Raw genomic sequence first — 18464 nt, 5'->3', positions numbered from 1 at the left:
TACCTGATCACTTACGAGATTGAGAGTGGATGTAGGCTACCTTTCCCTAGATGTAACAGTCTCAGAAAGGAATAGTGACTTTCCCACTAAGGAAACCAACATAGGAATGTGCCTTAATGCTAAAAGTGAGAGCCCTGATAGGTACAAACGGAGTATTGTCAATGCCTATGTCATCCGCGTTTTCACACACGCCTCCACTTGGAAGTAGGTTGAAGAGGTTGTGTATAGGCCCTGGCAAGATATATTGGAAAATGCTAACAAAGTTCAAATCTACAAAAGTGGCAGCAAGGAAGATCCCCTTAAAGATAGACCAATATCAATGACAAGTGCAGTAGTTAAAATACTGGAAAAAATAATTGAAACCGAATGGGTAGAACCCCTGGACAAAAAGATATAACAACAGTGTGGTTTTCGATCTAGAAGATCCTGTGTAACGAATAGACTTACTTTCTGTGATAGAGCCACAGAGATTTTACAGGAAAGAGATGGTTGGGTTGACTGTGTTTATCTGGACCTTAAAGAGGCATTGGAGTCCCACATAAGAAATTGTTCTGGAAACCTAGACCATACTGGAGTGACACGGAGGTTACTAATACCGATGAAAAATTCTGACAGAAAAATGAGGGCAGTAATCAGAGGTAATGTAATAATAATGTTCATTATAATAATGTTTGATAATGTTCATTTCTACATATACGACTTTCCAGAAGGAATATGGAATTAAATGAACATATTTGCTGATAATGCTAAGACACTAGGGATGATAAGAAACTTAGAAAGATTGCCATGCTCTTCAAGGAGACCTGGATAAAATAAGTGTATGGAGTATCACTTGGCAAATTAAATTTAATGTGAATAAATGCCATGTTATGGAATGTGCAGGAGAAAATAGACCACACACAACCTACAAATGATATGAAAAAGCTTTATAAAACAAATCTGATAGAGTGGGCCTCTATCAGAACCACCCCCTCTATCTAGGGGTGGTTCTAAATAGAAAACTGTCACCCGAGGCCCACGTAATATTGCGCGAGTAGACTATGCTATGCTTTCCAATTTCAGAATTGCTTTTAAATATATGGATGGTGAAATACTAAAGAAATTGTTCACAACCTTGTGAGACCGAAGTTGGAATATGCAGCGGTTGTATGGTGCTCATCTCTTAAGAAACACATCAACAAATTGGAAAAGGTGAAAAGTCATGCAACTAAATGGGTTCCGAAACTGAAAGACAAGGCCTACAAGGAGAGATTAGAGGCATTAAAGATGCCAGAACTAGAAAAAACAAAACAAAAAAAGAGGTGATATGATCACTACGTACAAAATAGTAACGGAAATTGACAAAATTAATAAGGAAGAATTCCCGAGACCTTAAACTTCAACAAGAGGTCATAGATTTAAACTAACTAAACAAGGTTGCCGAAGAAATATAAGAAAATTCACTTTTGCAAACAAAGTGGTAGACGGTTGGAACAAGTTAAGTGAGAAAAGTTGTGGAGGCCAAAACCGTCAGTAGTTTCAAAGGGTTATATGAGTGCTGGGAAGACGGGACACCACGAGAGTAGCTCTCATCCTGTAACTACACTTAGATAATTACTAGCTTGGTTAGGCAAGAAATTTCAGATACGGAATGGGAATTTGCCAAATAATGACATATGCAGCTATTATAAGCGTATCACACATTTTAAAAATAGTTTTCCTTTAAATTCAAATGATGTGACTACTTCTACTACATCATGCTCTCTTCCCGTTTCTATAGCCAGCAAAGATTCAGATGTCGTGTGCACTTTTATAGCCATAAAACCGCTTAGTGTTAAACACAAATAAGGATATTCACAGGACAAAATCGTATTGATATTTAACTACTAGGCGTTCATAATGAAATAAACAGTACTTATATAATTGGTGATAAATCTAAAACAATATATTAACGTATAGCACTGTCTGAAGAGCCAATCGTAATCCATGGGACTAGTGACCTAGGCTTTCATTACATTACCATGTTGGGTGTATACTATTATATCTGGGTGTATACTATTATATCTGGAAATTACGGTTTGTGCCACATGCTTCTGGGATTACATTTGATCATATGCTCCAATTCGTTACAAAAAATAATTATGATATCAAATAACCATTCATTAAAATATTAACAGTAAAGTTTTCCTCGACAATATAATTCAACTATTTGTCAATAATGTAAAAACAAAATGTGGTAATTTTTTTCAACAGCCTAGCACCTCGAAAAGCAGTGTTGCAAAGTTTTATCCCCCCCCCACCCATGAAAGAATTTTGCCCATGACTACATGATTGATTATTATTAAAAAAATTATACAACTTTATAAATAATCTACTTACTCTACTTAATCTTGATAATCTACTTAATCAGTCAATACGATAGACTTTATTAACCAGCGTGTGATTCATACAGCATGCTGGGGGTAGGTGGGCCTAACAGCCTGGTTGACCAAACAACCCACCATGTAGTCGTGGGATCAGCGTCCCAGCAGCCTGGGATGCTGATCCCCGGGACCACAAGGCAAGGTAAGGCTTTCAATTACAATATTATGTTAGGACTACTGAAATTTTATGCCACAAAATACACTAATTCAGAGTCTGAGATGAGGTCGGGGTGCAGTTGTACATGTAACCTGTTAACCTGTCCTCTCGCATAATGCACTGCAATCCTAGCGTCTTCTCCACAACGTAATAATTCCAGTGCACGAATGAAATTAAAAACACCATAAAATTGGTTCAGATTAATGAACATGCCCCTCAATAGGTCGCTGAGATACGGGCGCTTCTGGTTAGACAAAACCCTTACAAATGTAATGCTTGTCAATCATGACAAAGGGCTGGTGTGTGTAAGTCATACCTGACGGAGTTGCCTTCTCCCACAGGTAACTACAGCTGCCTGCGAGCCCTCATCACCCTGGAGAGGAACATCGGGTTCCACCTGGTGCAGAGTTACCTGCCCAGCATCCTCATCGTCGTCATCTCCTGGATGGGCTTCTGGATGGATACCGACTCCGTGCCCGCCCGCACCTGTCTAGGCGTCACCACGCTCCTCACAGTCTCCAACCAGGCCTCGGGTGAGTTGGTCCAGGCCTCGGGTCAGTCGGTCTGGCCAGGCCTCGGGTCAGTCGGTCTGGCCAGGCCTCGGGTCAGTCGGTCTGGCCAGGCCTCGGGTCAGTCGGTCTGGCCAGGCCTCGGGTCAGTCGGTCTGGCCAGGCCTCGGGTCAGTCGGTCTGGCCAGGCCTCGGGTCAGTCGGTCTGGCCAGGCCTCGGGTCAGTCGGTCTGGCCAGGCCTCGGGTCAGTCGGTCTGGCCAGGCCTCGGGTCAGTCGGTCTGGCCAGGCCTCGGGTCAGTCGGTCTGGCCAGGCCTCGGGTCAGTCGGTCTGGCCAGACCTCGGGCCAGTCGGTCTGGCCAGGCCTCGGGTCAGTCGGTCTGGCCAGGCCTCGGGTCAGTCGGTCTGGCCAGGCCTCGGGTCAGTCGGTCTGGCCAGGCCTCGGGTCAGTCGGTCTGGCCAGGCCTCGGGTCAGTTTGCCCAGGCCTCAGACGAGTCTCTGAACAAGCCCCAAGTCCCCTAAAGATGGTTGGTGAGAGTTCCCAGATGGTCAGAGGAATGACGACGGTGTTTAATAGGGACGGTTCTAGATAATTTGTATATATTGTCTGAAGAGTTTGGTCAACACACTGCACCAAACTATCATCTTCCATAAGGCTCTTAAGTACAAATAGTCTAGGGGGGGGGGGGGTGGCCACAGAGGTGGTGACTACTACACGGAAGCATATACAGCTGTTCCCTTCATAAAATGTTTCCTTGACGCCTTGTCGGAAATTCCCGTCAACATTACTATCTCTAAATACAATATGCAGAAAACAATATTTCCGCTGATTTTGTATTAATATAAATATACATTAAAATAACTTAAGTTATGCATTAAAATAAACTGTACATGTTCAATCTCTCCAGAAAACGAGATTATATTACCACGTAGCAGGAATTAATTTAATATGCATATAATTAAACATTAAATACTTAATACTACAGTCTCATGACTGAATTTAATAAATTACACATTACTAAATTATTAATCATCAATTAAATAGAATAAAACTACTACTACAATTATTACCAGACCCCATAAATGAACCGTTCAGTGGACGCGTCCTCTGACGGGGACGGAGACATCAAGCCTTCCCAACTAACACGTGTGATTTGTCAGTGTCAATTAAAGCGCTCCGCTGGTGCTCGTAATAATCAATATATATTTCTATGGACGTATTCGACAACGACAACACAGGGAAGTGCAGGCGAGGAGTCACAATAACCTGGCTAAAGTATGTTGACCAGACCACACACTAGAAGGTGAAGGGACGACGACGACGTTTCGGTCCGTCCTGGACCATTCCCAAGTCGATTGTCAATCGACTTGAGAATGGTCCAAGACGGACCGAAACGTCGTCGTCTCTTCACCTTCTAGTGTGTGGTCTGGTCAACACAGGGAAGTGCTTATATTTCGGCTTACCTAGTTCTTAGTTATCCAAAGTAAGATCTGTTTATGGTTGATGGTTATATAGCATGACAAGCTATAACAACTTTATTATTTACTTGATTTACTCTAATAACTTGATTAAACTTGATTTACTCAAGTTAAATAACTTGAGTAAACCGAGTCAAAATTATGACCTAAATATTGTAATAATAATTACTGTGGTGTGCACACAGAAATCACGGCCGATCAGAAATCCTCGTCACGGCCCTTGTGGATTTGTTTTAGTGCGATGTGTGCCTATCCACATTGTATTATCTCAGGAGGCTGGAGGCGGAACACCACAGATAGTGAAGAATTGCCATTCATGTTTAGGTGGCGTCACCAACCGACGACGCCTTTACAGCCGGGCCCTCTCACGTGTTCAACACATGGTTCCATGATAACTGTCAAAGTCTGCTTGTCTAGATAGAATTAATATCCGCCTGTCCTCTATGTTAAGACTTGGTATAGGTGAAGCATTTTATGGAGAGCCAGCCAGCGAAATAGAGAGCCGAAATGGTGTTTTGACTCCGATGATATTGTGGCGGACGGACCCATGAATTACTGAGAAAGGTGAACTCGCTGGAGTGAGTGCTGTAGACGAAAGGCTCAGAGGAGGAACCTTGAGTGTTGTATGATTGAAGATTGAAGTGGACTTGCCGGGATAGAAGATCGCAGTTCTTTTGTACTGTCCTGTGTGAAAGTGACGCCTATGACTCGGGGTTGGATCGGGTAATATTAGCTGTAGTCTCATCTGAGTAACACACACACACATTATATATATATATATATATATATATATAATATATATATATATATATATATATATAATATATATATATATATATATATATATATATATATATATATATATATATATATATATATATATGTGTGTGTGTGTGTGTGTGTGTGTGTGTGTGTGTGTGTGTGTGTGTGTGTGTGTGTGTGATTGATTATGGGTATTAAAATGAGGAATATAATTCTTTCCTCAGCGTTTCATATACCCTACAAAACTCGTCAGGATAATACGATGCCAACTTTGTTATGGAATCATTGACGGTTAATTCTTTCTAGATAAACACATCCAACAAATATGTAATTGTCACGAGAAGGCACCAAGCTGGCAAGACTATGTAGACACATCCAACAAGACAAACATTAACCAAAACATCTTAGAATCAGTTGATAAGTCTTTGCAAAATGTCCTCAAAATTGTACTTGTAAATTAGCCAGCGTGACCATTCCCGCCCGCTGTGATCCCCTGAGCGCGTCCGCTCCCTCACGCTCCAGGACGCTGCACCAGATAATTAAAGGAAGGAAACGATGAAAAGAACCGGAAAACACTTGACCAGTGGGGTGTTCTCAGTAGGAGACGGCTGAGTTGTGTTATACATCTACCTGATCAAGTGTAAGGTAGAAATATGGTTGTTGCGCACATGTTATACTCAATCTACTAGAGATGCTCACGTTCAGACCAGCTCACCCATGCTGGGGTGAGAGACCAGCTCACCCATGCTGGGATGAGAGACCACATCACCCATGCTGGGGTGTGAGAGACCAGCTCACCCATGCTGGGGTGAGAGACCACATCACCCATGCTGGGGGGTGAGAGACCAGCTCACCCATGCTGGGGTGAGAGACCAGCTCACCCATGCTGGGGGGTGAGAGACCAGCTCACCCATGCTGGGATGAGAGACCAGCTCACCCATGCTGGGGTGAGAGACCAGCTCACCCATGCTGGGGTGAGAGACCAGCTCACCCATGCTGGGGTGTGAGACCAGCTCACCCATGCTGGGGTGAGAGACCAGCTCACCCATGCTGGGGTGAGAGACCAGCTCACCCATGCTACAATGAGTGTCCAGGTCACCCTCGCTGTTAGGGACTGGAATGTAATAATTAACCCGCCGTTTTTTCTGTGTTGTACCTTTGTCTAATGTGATCCCCCACCCACCTCTCACCCTTCTTGTCCCATTCCAGTTCATTCCGATTTCCTCTCGCCCCTGCCCTCTTCCACACAGAATACTTATAATTACACAAAGTCAAAATATCGATGTTTTAGACTATATACATAATGTACTAAACATTACTTTGCAAATTTACAGATGAAAACGTCTTTGATCCGGATTTGAGGGCAACACTGTTGTAACGTAAACAATTAACAGATTCTTCTGGATCAACACATATAATATTTGTGTTTATTTCCAGAGACGCAGCTGAAAATTCCACAAGTCTCTTATATCAAGGTGAGTCAAGTTTTATTAGCAGTAGTGTAGCAGTGGTGGAGGTGGTGGGTGTGTTGTAGCAGTGGTGGTGGTGGTGGGTGTGTTGTAGCAGTGGTGGTGGTGGTGGTGGGTGTGTTGTAGCAGTGGTGGTGGTGGTGGGTGTGTTGTAGCAGTGGTGGTGGTGGTGGGTGTGTTGTAGCAGTGGTGGTGGTGGGTGTGTTGTAGCAGTGGTGGTGGTGGTGGGTGTGTTGTAGCAGTGGTGGTGGTGGTGGGTGTGTTGTAGCAGTGGTGGTGGTGGTGGTGGGTGTGTTGTAGCAGTGGTGGTGGTGGGTGTGTTGTAGCAGTGGTGGTGGTGGTGGTGGGTGTTGTAGCAGTGGTGGTGGTGGTGGGTGTGTTGTAGCAGTGGTGGTGGTGGTGTTGGGTGTGTTGTAGCAGTGGTGGTGGTGGTGTTGGGTGTGTTGTAGCAGTGGTGGTGGTGGGTGTGTTGTAGCAGTGGTGGTGGTGGTGGTGGGTGTGTTGTAGCAGTGGTGGTGGTGGGTGTGTTGTAGCAGTGGTGGTGGTGGGTGTGTAGCAGTGGTGGTGGTGGTGGTGGGTGTGTTGTAGCAGTGGTGGTGGTGGTGGGTGTGTAGCAGTGGTGGTGGTGGTGGGTGTGTTGTAGCAGTGGTGGTGGTGGTGGGTGTGTTGTAGCAGTGGTGGTGGTGGTGGTGGGTGTGTTGTAGCAGTGGTGGTGGTGGTGGGTGTGTTGTAGCAGTGGTGGTGGTGGAGGTGGGTGTGTTGTAGCAGTGGTGGTGGTGGTGGGTGTGTTGTAGCAGTGGTGGTGGTGGGTGTGTTGTAGCAGTGGTGGTGGTGGTGGGTGTGTTGTAGCAGTGGTGGTGGTGGTGGGTGTGTTGTAGCAGTGGTGGTGGTGGTGGGTATGTTGTAGCAGTGGTGGTGGTGGTGGGTGAGTTGTAGCAGTGGTGGTGGTGGTGGGTGTGTTGTAGCAGTGGTGGTGGTGGGTGTGTTGTAGCAGTGGTGGTGGTGGTGGGTGTGTTGTAGCAGTGGTGGTGGTGGGTGTGTTGTAGCAGTGGTGGTGGTGGGTGTGTTGTAGCAGTGGTGGTGGTGGTGGGTGTGTTGTAGCAGTGGTGGTGGTGGGTGTGTTGTAGCAGTGGTGGTGGTGGGTGTGTTGTAGCAGTGGTGGTGGTGGTGGGTGTGTTGTAGCAGTGGTGGTGGTGGTGGGTGTGTTGTAGCAGTGGTGGTGGTGGTGGGTGTGTTGTAGCAGTGGTGGTGGTGGTGGTGGGTGTGTTGTAGCAGTGGTGGTGGTGGTGGGTGTGTTGTAGCAGTGGTGGTGGTGGTGGTGGGTGTGTTGTAGCAGTGGTGGTGGTGGGTGTGTTGTAGCAGTGGTGGTGGTGGTGGGTGTGTTGTAGCAGTGGTGGTGGTGGTGGGTGTGTTGTAGCAGTGGTGGTGGGTGTGTTGTAGCAGTGGTGGTGGTGGGTGTGTTGTAGCAGTGGTGGTGGGTGTGTTGTAGCAGTGGTGGTGGTGGGTGTGTTGTAGCAGTGGTGGTGGTGGTGGGTGTGTTGTAGCAGTGGTGGTGGTGGGTGTGTTGTAGCAGTGGTGGTGGTGGTGGGTGTGTTGTAGCAGTGGTGGTGGTGGTGGGTGTGTTGTAGCAGTGGTGGTGGTGGTGGGTGTGTTGTAGCAGTGGTGGTGGTGGTGGGTGTGTTGTAGCAGTGGTGGTGGGTGTGTTGTAGCAGTGGTGGTGGTGGGTGTGTTGTAGCAGTGGTGGTGGGTGTGTTGTAGCAGTGGTGGTGGTGGGTGTGTTGTAGCAGTGGTGGTGGTGGGTGTGTTGTAGCAGTGGTGGTGGTGGGTGTGTTGTAGCAGTGGTGGTGGTGGTGGGTGTGTTGTAGCAGTGGTGGTGGTGGTGGGTGTGTTGTAGCAGTGGTGGTGGTGGTGGGTGTGTTGTAGCAGTAGTGGTGGTGGTGGGTGTGTTGTAGCAGTGGTGGTGGTGGTGGGTGTGTTGTAGCAGTGGTGGTGGTGGTGGGTGTGTTGTAGCAGTGGTGGTGGGTGTGTTGTAGCAGTGGTGGTGGGTGTGTTGTAGCAGTGGTGGTGGTGGGTGTGTTGTAGCAGTGGTGGTGGTGGTGGTGGGTGTGTTGTAGCAGTGGTGGTGGGTGTGTTGTAGCAGTGGTGGTGGTGGTGGGTGTGTTGTAGCAGTGGTGGTGGTGGTGGGTGTGTTGTAGCAGTGGTGGTGGTGGGTGTGTTGTAGCAGTGGTGGTGGTGGTGGGTGTGTTGTAGCAGTGGTGGTGGTGGTGGGTGTGTTGTAGCAGTGGTGGTGGTGGGTGTGTTGTAGCAGTGGTGGTGGTGGTGGTGGGTGTGTTGTAGCAGTGGTGGTGGTGGGTGTGTTGTAGCAGTGGTGGTGGTGGTGGGTGTGTTGTAGCAGTGGTGGTGGTGGTGGGTGTGTTGTAGCAGTGGTGGTGGTGGTGGGTGTGTTGTAGCAGTGGTGGTGGTGGGTGTGTTGTAGCAGTGGTGGTGGTGGGTGTGTTGTAGCAGTGGTGGTGGTGGGTGTGTTGTAGCAGTGGTGGTGGTGGTGGGTGTGTTGTAGCAGTGGTGGTGGTGGGTGTGTTGTAGCAGTGGTGGTGGTGGTGGGTGTGTTGTAGCAGTGGTGGTGGTGGGTGTGTTGTAGCAGTGGTGGTGGTGGTGGGTGTGTTGTAGCAGTGGTGGTGGTGGTGGGTGTGTTGTAGCAGTGGTGGTGGTGGTGGGTGTGTTGTAGCAGTGGTGGTGGTGGTGGGTGTGTTGTAGCAGTGGTGGTGGTGGTGGGTGTGTTGTAGCAGTGGTGGTGGTGGTGGGTGTGTTGTAGCAGTGGTGGTGGTGGGTGTGTTGTAGCAGTGGTGGTGGTGGGTGTGTTGTAGCAGTGGTGGTGGTGGTGGGTGTGTTGTAGCAGTGGTGGTGGGTGTGTTGTAGCAGTGGTGGTGGTGGTGGGTGTGTTGTAGCAGTGGTGGTGGTGGTGGGTGTGTTGTAGCAATAGTGGTGGTGGTGGGTGTGTTGTAGCAGTGGTGGTGGTGGTGGTGGGTGTGTTGTAGCAAGTGGTGGTGGTGGTGGGTGTGTTGTAGCAATAGTGGTGGTGGTGGGTGTGTTGTAGCAATAGTGGTGGTGGTGGTGGGTGTGTTGTAGCAGTGGTGGTGGTGGTGGGTGTGTTGTAGCAATGGTGGTGGTGGGTGTGTTGTAGCAGTGGTGGTGGTGGTGGGTGTGTTGTAGCAGTGGTGGTGGTGGTGGGTGTTGTAGCAGTAGTGGTGGTGGTGGGTGTGTTGTAGCAGTGGTGGTGGGTGTGTTGTAGCAGTGGTGGTGGTGGGTGTGTTGTAGCAGTGGTGGTGGTGGTGGGTGTGTTGTAGCAGTGGTGGTGGTGGGTGTGTTGTAGCAGTGGTGGTGGTGGTGGGTGTGTTGTAGCAGTGGTGGTGGTGGGTGTGTTGTAGCAGTGGTGGTGGTGGTGGGTGTGTTGTAGCAGTGGTGGTGGGTGTGTTGTAGCAGTGGTGGTGGTGGTGGGTGTGTTGTAGCAGTGGTGGTGGTGGTGGGTGTGTTGTAGCAATAGTGGTGGTGGTGGGTGTGTTGTAGCAGTGGTGGTGGTGGTGGTGGGTGTGTTGTAGCAAGTGGTGGTGGTGGTGGGTGTGTTGTAGCAATAGTGGTGGTGGTGGGTGTGTTGTAGCAATAGTGGTGGTGGTGGTGGGTGTGTTGTAGCAGTGGTGGTGGTGGTGGGTGTGTTGTAGCAATGGTGGTGGTGGTGGGTGTGTTGTAGCAATAGTGGTGGTGGTGGGTGTGTTGTAGCAATAGTGGTGGTGGTGGTGGGTGTGTTGTAGCAGTGGTGGTGGTGGTGGGGGTGTTGTAGCAATGGTGGTGGTGGTGGGTGTGTTGTAGCAATAGTGGTGGTGGTGGGTGTGTTGTAGCAATAGTGGTGGTGGTGGGTGTGTTGTAGCAATAGTGGTGGTGGTGGATGTGTTGTAGCAATAGTGGTGGTGGTGGTGGTGGGTGTGTTGTAGCAGTGGTGGTGGTGGTGGTGGGTGTGTTGTAGCAGTGGTGGTGGTGGTGGTGGGTGTGTTGTAGCAGTGGTGGTGGTGGTGGGTGTGTTGTAGCAATAGTGGTGGTGGTTGGTGTGTTGTAGCAATAGTGGTGGTGGTGGGTGTGTTGTAGCAATAGTGGTGGTGGTGGGTATGTTGTAGCAGTGGTGGTGGTGGTGGTGGGTGAGTTGTAGCAGTGGTGGTGGTGGGTGTGTTGTAGCAGTGGTGGTGGTGGGTGTGTTGTAGCAGTGGTGGTGGTGGTGGGTGTGTTATAGCAATGGTGGTGGTGGTGGGGGTGTTGTAGCAATGGTGGTGGTGGGTGTGTTGTAGCATTGGTGGTGGTGGTGGGGGTGTTGTAGCAATGGTGGTGGTGGTGGGGGGGGGGTGTTGTAGCAGTGGTGGTGGTGGTGGGTGTGTTGTAGCAATGGTGGTGGTGGTGGTGGGGGGGGTGTTGTAGCAGTGGTGGGTGTGTTGTAGCAATGGTGGTGGTGGTGGGTGTGTTGTAGCAATGGTGGTGGTGGTGGGTGTGTTATAGCAATGGTGGTGGTGGGTGTGTTGTAGCAATGGTGGTGGTGGTGGGGGGGGGTGTTGTAGCAATGGTGGTGGTGGTGGGTGTGTTGTAGCAATGGTGGTGGTGGTGGGGGGGGGTGTTGTAGCAGTGGAGGGTGTGTTGTAGCAATGGTGGTGGTGGTGGGTGTGTTGTAGCAATAGTGGTGGGTGTGTTATAGCAATGGTGGTGGTGGGTGTGTTGTAGCAATGGTGGTGGTGGTGGGGGGGGGTGTTGTAGCAATGGTGGTGGTGGTGGGGGGGGGTGTTGTAGCAATGGTGGTGGTGGTGGGGGGGGTGTTGTAGCAGCGGTGGTGGTGGTGGGTGTGTTGCAGCAATGGTGGTGGTGGTGGTGGTGGGGGGGGGGTGTTGTAGCAGTGGTGGGTGTGTTGTAGCAATGGTAGTGGTGGTGGGTGCGTTGTAGCAATGGTGGTGGTGGTGGTGGTGGGTGTGTTGTAGCCATGGTGGTGGTGGGGGGGGGTGTTGTAGCAGTGGTGGGTGTGTTGTAGCAGTGGTTGGTGTGTTGTAGCAGTGGTGGGTGTGTTGTAGCAGTGGTGAGTGTGTTGTAGCAGTGGTGGGTGTGTTGTAGCAGTGGTGGGTGTGTTGTAGCAGTGGTGGTGGTGGGTGTGTTGTAGCAGTGGTTGGTGTGTTGTAGCAGTGGTGGGTGTGTTGTAGCAGTGGTGGGTGTGTTGTAGCAGTGGTGGGTGTGTTGTAGCAGTGGTGGTGGTGGGTGTGTTGTAGCAGTGGTGGTGGTGGGTGTGTTGTAGCAGTGGTGGTGGTGGTGGTGGTGGTGGTGGGTGAGTTGTAGCAGTGGTGGTGGTGGTGGGTGAGTTGTAGCAGTGGTGGTGGGTGTGTTGTAGCAGTGGTGGTGGTGGTGGTGGTTGGTGTGTTGTAGCAGTGGTGGGTGTGTTGTAGCAGTGGTGGGTGTGTTGTAGCAGTGGTGGTGATGGGTGTGTTGTAGCAGTGGTGGTGATGGGTGTGTTGTAGCAGTGATGGGTGTGTTGTAGCAGTGATGGGTGTGTTGTAGAAGTGGTGGGTGTGTTGTAGCAGTGGTGGGTGTGTTGTAGCAATGGTGGTGGTGGTGGGTGTGTTGTAGCAATAGTGGTGGGTGTGTTATAGCAATGGTGGTGGTGGGTGTGTTGTAGCAATGGTGGTGGTGGTGGGGGGGGGGTGTTGTAGCAATGGTGGTGGTGGTGGGGGGGGTGTTGTAGCAGCGGTGGTGGTGGTGGGTGTGTTGCAGCAATGGTGGTGGTGGTGGTGGTGGGGGGGGGGGTGTTGTAGCAGTGGTGGGTGTGTTGTAGCAATGGTGGTGGTGGTGGGTGCGTTGTAGCAATGGTGGTGGTGGTGGTGGTGGGTGTGTTGTAGCCATGGTGGTGGTGGGGGGGGGGTGTTGTAGCAGTGGTGGGTGTGTTGTAGCAGTGGTTGGTGTGTTGTAGCAGTGGTGGGTGTGTTGTAGCAGTGGTGGGTGTGTTGTAGCAGTGGTGGGTGTGTTGTAGCAGTGGTGGGTGTGTTGTAGCAGTGGTGGTGGTGGGTGTGTTGTAGCAGTGGTGGTGGTGGTGGTGGTGGTGGTGGTGGGTGAGTTGTAGCAGTGGTGGTGGTGGTGGGTGAGTTGTAGCAGTGGTGGTGGTGGTGGGTGAGTTGTAGCAGTGGTGGTGGTGGTGGGTGTGTTGTAGCAGTGGTGGTGGTGGTGGTGGTTGGTGTGTTGTAGCAGTGGTGGGTGTGTTGTAGCAGTGGTGGGTGTGTTGTAGCAGTGGTGGGTGTGTTGTAGCAGTGGTGGGTGTGTTGTAGCAGTGGTGGTGATGGGTGTGTTGTAGCAGTGGTGGTGATGGGTGTGTTGTAGCAGTGATGGGTGTGTTGTAGAAGTGGTGGGTGTGTTGTAGCAGTGGTGGGTGTGTTGTAGCAGTAGTGGTGGTGGTGGTGGTGGGTGTGTTGTAGCAGTGGTGGTGGTGGTGGTGGTGGGTGTGTTGTAGCAGTGGTGGTGGTGGTGGTGGTGGGTGTGTTGTAGCAGTGGTGGTGGTGGTGGTGGTGGTGGGTGTGTTGTAGCAGTGGTGGTGGTGGTGGTGGTGGTGGGTGTGTTGTAGCAGTGGTGGTGGTGGGTGAGTTGTAGCAGTGGTGGTGGTGGGTGTGTTGTAGCAGTGTTGGTGGTGGTGGGTGTGTTGTAGCAGTGGTGGTGGTGGGTGTGTTGTAGCAGTGTTGGTGGTGGTGGTGGTGGGTGTGTTGTAGCAGTGGTGGTGGTGGTGGTGGGTGTGTTGTAGCAGTGGTGGTGGTGGTGGTGGTGGTGATGGTGGGTGTGTTGTAGCAGTGGTGGTGGTGGGTGTGTTGTAGCAGTGGTGGTGGTGGGTGTGTTGTAGCAGTGGTGGTGGTGGGTGTGTTGTAGCAGTAGTGGTGGTGGTGGGTGTGTTGTAGCGGTGGTGGGTGTGTTGTAGCAGTGGTGGTGGTGGTGGTGGTGGGTGTGTTGTAGCAGTGGTGGTGGTGGTGGGTGAGTTGTAGCAGTGGTGGTGGTGGTGGTGGGTGTGTGGTAGCAGTGGTGGTGGGTGTGTGGTAGCAGTGGTGGTGGGTGTGTGGTAGCAGTGGTGGTGGGTGTGTGGTAGCAGTGGTGGTGGGTGTTGTGGTGGTGGGTGTTGTGGTGGTGGGTGTTGTGGTGGTGGGTGTTGTGGTGGTGGGTGTTGTGGTGGTGGGTGTTGTGGTGGTGGGTGTTGTGGTAGCAGCAGTGGTGCCGCTGGATATAATGAACTTGACCGGAGGACGTGTTGCAACCCGTCCTCGACTCAAGTCCATTCCATCCAGCGGTCGACCCCACAGACGCATTCATAAATTTTAACATGCTGTTCATTCAAAACGGAAATTTTCTCAAATATACATTAATTATATAATATATTAGCATATTGTGCATATACAGGCATAGGTTAGGTTAGGTGTTTAGGTTCTGTTGGTGATTATTTGTATTTGTAGTACGTGGGTGAAGCATTTATAGCATTGTGGTTCGAACAAAATTCGTCAGTGAAGCACTTGTTCCGGAAGTGTTCGAACGAAATCAGTTGTGAGTCGTGTGTAAACCGTTTTCATTCATAAACAGGGGGTTTGGCGGGTGGATGGAATCACTTTTGGGTCTTTGTCTGGAGGACGGGCTGCTGATCTGTTGACGAAAGGTTCTATATCGAATCTGTTGGATTCGAACCTAGGTAATTAATGTTTGGTAAACCAATATAGTATTTGAATTGTCAGAAACAGTTTCAATTCCCAATATATCAAGTTTTCAACTGGAAAGTATTCTGATAGTATATTAACCTATAGAATATAGATGATTTGAATGCTTTTCTATTTTGAAGTTGTACTCCTCATATACAGCAGTGTCTTCATTGTCTTGAACACTCGTGAACGCCTAAAGTGTAGTACTACTACTTGTATAGCGGGGGGGGGGTGTTCAGCCGACCCCCCTCACCCATTCTACCCCTTATCAACTTTATCCACCCATTCTCACTCCCTGCTATATAGCCGTAATGGCTTGGCGCTTTCTCCTCATAGTTCCCTTCCCTTCTCCCCCCCCCCCCCCTTCCATCTCACGTTCCTCACCTCATTAACTGCGCGGTGTACCCCCAGGCGCTGGACATCTGGATGGGTGTGTGCACGGCGTTCATCTTCGCGGCGCTGCTGGAGTTCACGGTGGTGAACTACTACTGGCGCAAGAAGCTCAGCACCGCCTGCCACAACCCCTGCCGCTCCAAGACCACCTCCGACAGCTGGATGGAGCTCATGCCGGTAGGTCCTCCCCTGCACCCAGGTTACCTGGAGATGATTTCCAGGCTTAGCATCCCCGCGGCCAGGTCGTCAGTAGATTAAAATTGATACGTAGACCGTCCCAAACTCGAGGAGAACCTCGGGGATCGAACTCGGTCTACGCCAAAAGTGGGTTAGGGAGTCCATAGAATGAGACGGGTGGCGTCACAGGAGACGTTGTGCGTCACGGGAGTAAAAGGAGGGTGTATAGGTAAGAGGGTGAAGGGGGGATAAGTATGGGACAGGTGTACAACAACAAAGGTAGAGAGAGGGTGGGAGGGGATGCTTGCACATGAGGTGGGATGGGTGACGTCCCCTGGGACGTTGAGGGTCGCTGAGGGTAAAAGGGGGGAGTAGTGAACTGAACAGGTGGGCAATACTAGTAGTAGTAGTAGTAGTAGTAGTAGTAGTAGTAGTAGTAGTAGTAGGTGAATATGTATGAGTATGTGCCGTAGAGTTAATCGTGTGTAGATATATACTTAAAAATAGTATGTAGGAAGGATATGTTGAGAGGCCTATAGGGGAGCTCTCTACCGAAGGTTTGGTGGGGGTAGGAGACCGAGCTTTTTAAGATGTCTGGTTAGGGAGCCGGTCGGCCGAGCGGACAGCACGCTGGACTTGTGATCCTGTGGTCCTGGCTTCGATCCCAGGCGCCGGCGAGAAACAATGGGCAGAGTTTCTTTCACCCTATGCTGCTGTTACCTAGCAGTAAAATAGGTACCTGGGTGTTAGTCAGCTGTCACGGGCTGATTCCTGGCGTGGAGGCCTGGTCGAGGACCGGGCCGCTGGGACACTAAACCCCCGAAATCATCTCAAGATAACCAAGATAAGGGGTAGGGAGGCGGGCGGAAGCTTTGACTGATAACGTGGGTCATTCTCGTGTCTGTTTTATGTAGTGAAGTGTATATATTTTACCAATTCTCTGCCTGTGGAGTGGGTCTCCAATATCTTCGTCCGCGGGTTATTAGTTTTCATGTCGGAGTCGAGGGGTGTACACGGAAGGAGGTCACAGGAGTCGAGGGGTGTACACGGAAGGAGGTCACAGGAGTCGAGGGGTGTACACGGAAGGAGGTCACAGGAGTCGAGGGGTGTACACGGAAGGAGGTCACAGGAGTCGAGGGGTGTACACGGAAGGAGGTCACAGGAGTCGAGGGGTGTACACGGAAGGAGGTCACAGGAGTCGAGGGGTGTACACGGAAGGAGGTCACAGGAGTCGAGGGGTGTACACGGAAGGAGGTCACAGGAGTCGAGGGGTGTACACGGAAGGAGGTCACAGGAGTCGAGGGGTGTACACGGAAGGAGGTCACAGGAGTCGAGGGGTGTACACGGAAGGAGGTCACAGGAGTCGAGGGGTGTACACGGAAGGAGGTCACAGGAGTCGAGGGGTGTACACGGAAGGAGGTCACAGGAGTCGAGGGGTGTACACGGAAGGAGGTCACAGCAGCATAAGAGGGGTGGGAATGATCCGTAATAGTTTTTGTAAAGAGGGGAGGTAAGACTTCCAGAGTGGTAAAGAGTGGCGGGACATACTCTCCACATGAGCACATAGACATGTGCACATGGCGGGTCACCTTTTTGAAGGTCTAGAGCGTTTGTGTGGCTCACCTCTTTGAAGCCCGAGACCTTACTGTGTTGAATGACAGCAATACACTATAGCATAGCTCACACCGCCACATAGCAGCAGCAGCAGAGCACTCAGTAAGGGTGTGTGGTCTTTGACGCCCCGCACAGGAGTGGACTGTGTTCGCGTTAAGGTGGTGTCATGTGTTGCACCCCCCCCCCCCTCCCCCCCCCTCCCATGCAGGTGACAGTCCTCATTACTTGACAATTCCTCAGTCCGCCATAAACGAGATAAACACATTATATATATATGTCTTTGTATTCATATCAAATAATGTCTATAGCCCGAAGTGGAGATATTTTTTTTTTAATTTCGCTTATAATGTCACTTGAACTCAGAATAACGAACCTCCTCGTAGCCGTGAGTGTGTCATTGTTCTTTCCCAAAGGTGAGCCATGACCTCAACATACAAATTCCAAGCATTGAGGTGTTAGCAAAGTAAACATAACATCTCCCTCTCCCAAACCAGTTGACACCCTCATCTCCCCCCACCAACCTCGCCTCAGAGGAGGCGTGCATAGTGGACCACATAGCAGGGCTTACCACATAGGTATGTGGTCCTCTATGTCACGTATGCCTGGGCGGGGAGCGAACCTTCGTGGACGGCTCGCCTCTTTGGAGTTTGACACATAACTGGGTTAAATGAAGCCTTACCGCACACCATACCCACGCTCCAGCAGGGCCCCTCCCCCTACACCTAGCACTCAGGTCTATTTACTTTTCCCCTCCAAGGTTGTGGGAGCTTACACGCATGTCTCAGTATTCATAACAAATAATGATTATAGCCTGAGTTATAGATCTTTTAATTTCGCTTGGACTGAGTAACGAGCCTCGTCTCATACCAGTCTTCAATTTTCTTCTATCTAATCCAATCACAGCCCACACCTAAATGGCATTTAGCATCAGTCAGTAAAAGCAGTCACTCGGGTAAAGCTAGTAGGCATTTTTACTGAATGTGGGAAACAACTTCTGGAGCCAGCAACACTGGGAGACTTGCGGGTAAGTGTTTTTCCACTACTGAATGAATATATGTAATTTAAGATCTAACCCTGGGAGCTTTGCCATTACACACATCTGGGGTGGAGGTGTGAGGTGTACCGAGATGGGGTGTGGTAATGGGGATGATCATACCCTCACCCCCATCAACCCCCACCCTAACACCCCCTCCCACCCCCTCCACAGCCCTTACCATCAACCATCGCTCCACCCTTCCCAGACCCGTTGTTCTGTGCGAAAAGGCTTTAGTATTAATTCTGATCGTATGTTGAGTAGTGAACCAGTTCACAAACATACCAAAAGGCCTGCCTGGACAGACAGGCAGCGTGGAGAGCCAAGAGACTGGGGGGAGGGTTGGGAATAAGGATCGGGGGGAGATGGGAAACAAGACACGGGAGACATGTCAGACTGGGTAGGAAGGGGAGAAACTCCAGATGGAGAACCAGGAGGGGGACTTTCGGGACAGAACGTAAAGGAACAGGGGAGGAGACGGTGGGCATGTCCGGGTCCAAGGCCTGGAAACGGTTGTGAGACTAAGTAAGGTGGGAAGGACAAGGAAAGGTAGAACGCAACACGCGAGTATAAGATACGCCAGTGAAAGGGTTGAGACTGCGGACTTGGTGTCTCGCTTCAGGAAAAGACAAACGATCCCAGTGTTTCAGGTTGAGGACAGCTTCCTCAAGTTTGTAGTGAATATTTGAGTGGGAAAAGGTAGGGTGGACCTCACCACAATCGAGGCAG

General features: G+C 50.3%; 1 protein-coding gene across 2 annotated transcripts in view; it reads left to right on the top strand.

The window, feature by feature from the left end:
- The window catches only part of LOC123769141 (glycine receptor subunit alpha-2), a 656479-nt gene that overhangs the window by 625580 nt on the left and 12435 nt on the right, over positions 1-18464 (top strand). For both annotated transcript variants that reach the window (XM_045760093.2, XM_069309837.1), the window contains exons 7-9: positions 2901-3092; positions 6748-6785; positions 14930-15088. In XM_045760093.2, the coding sequence (XP_045616049.1) occupies positions 2901-3092; positions 6748-6785; positions 14930-15088 (389 nt within the window). The remainder of the gene's footprint in view (positions 1-2900; positions 3093-6747; positions 6786-14929; positions 15089-18464) is intronic.

This window comes from Procambarus clarkii, chromosome 66, assembly GCF_040958095.1.
Source record: "Procambarus clarkii isolate CNS0578487 chromosome 66, FALCON_Pclarkii_2.0, whole genome shotgun sequence".
Taxonomy (NCBI): domain Eukaryota; kingdom Metazoa; phylum Arthropoda; class Malacostraca; order Decapoda; family Cambaridae; genus Procambarus; species Procambarus clarkii.
The sequence above is the reverse complement of the archived record's forward strand: the minus strand, read 5'-3'. Positions and strand labels throughout refer to the sequence as shown.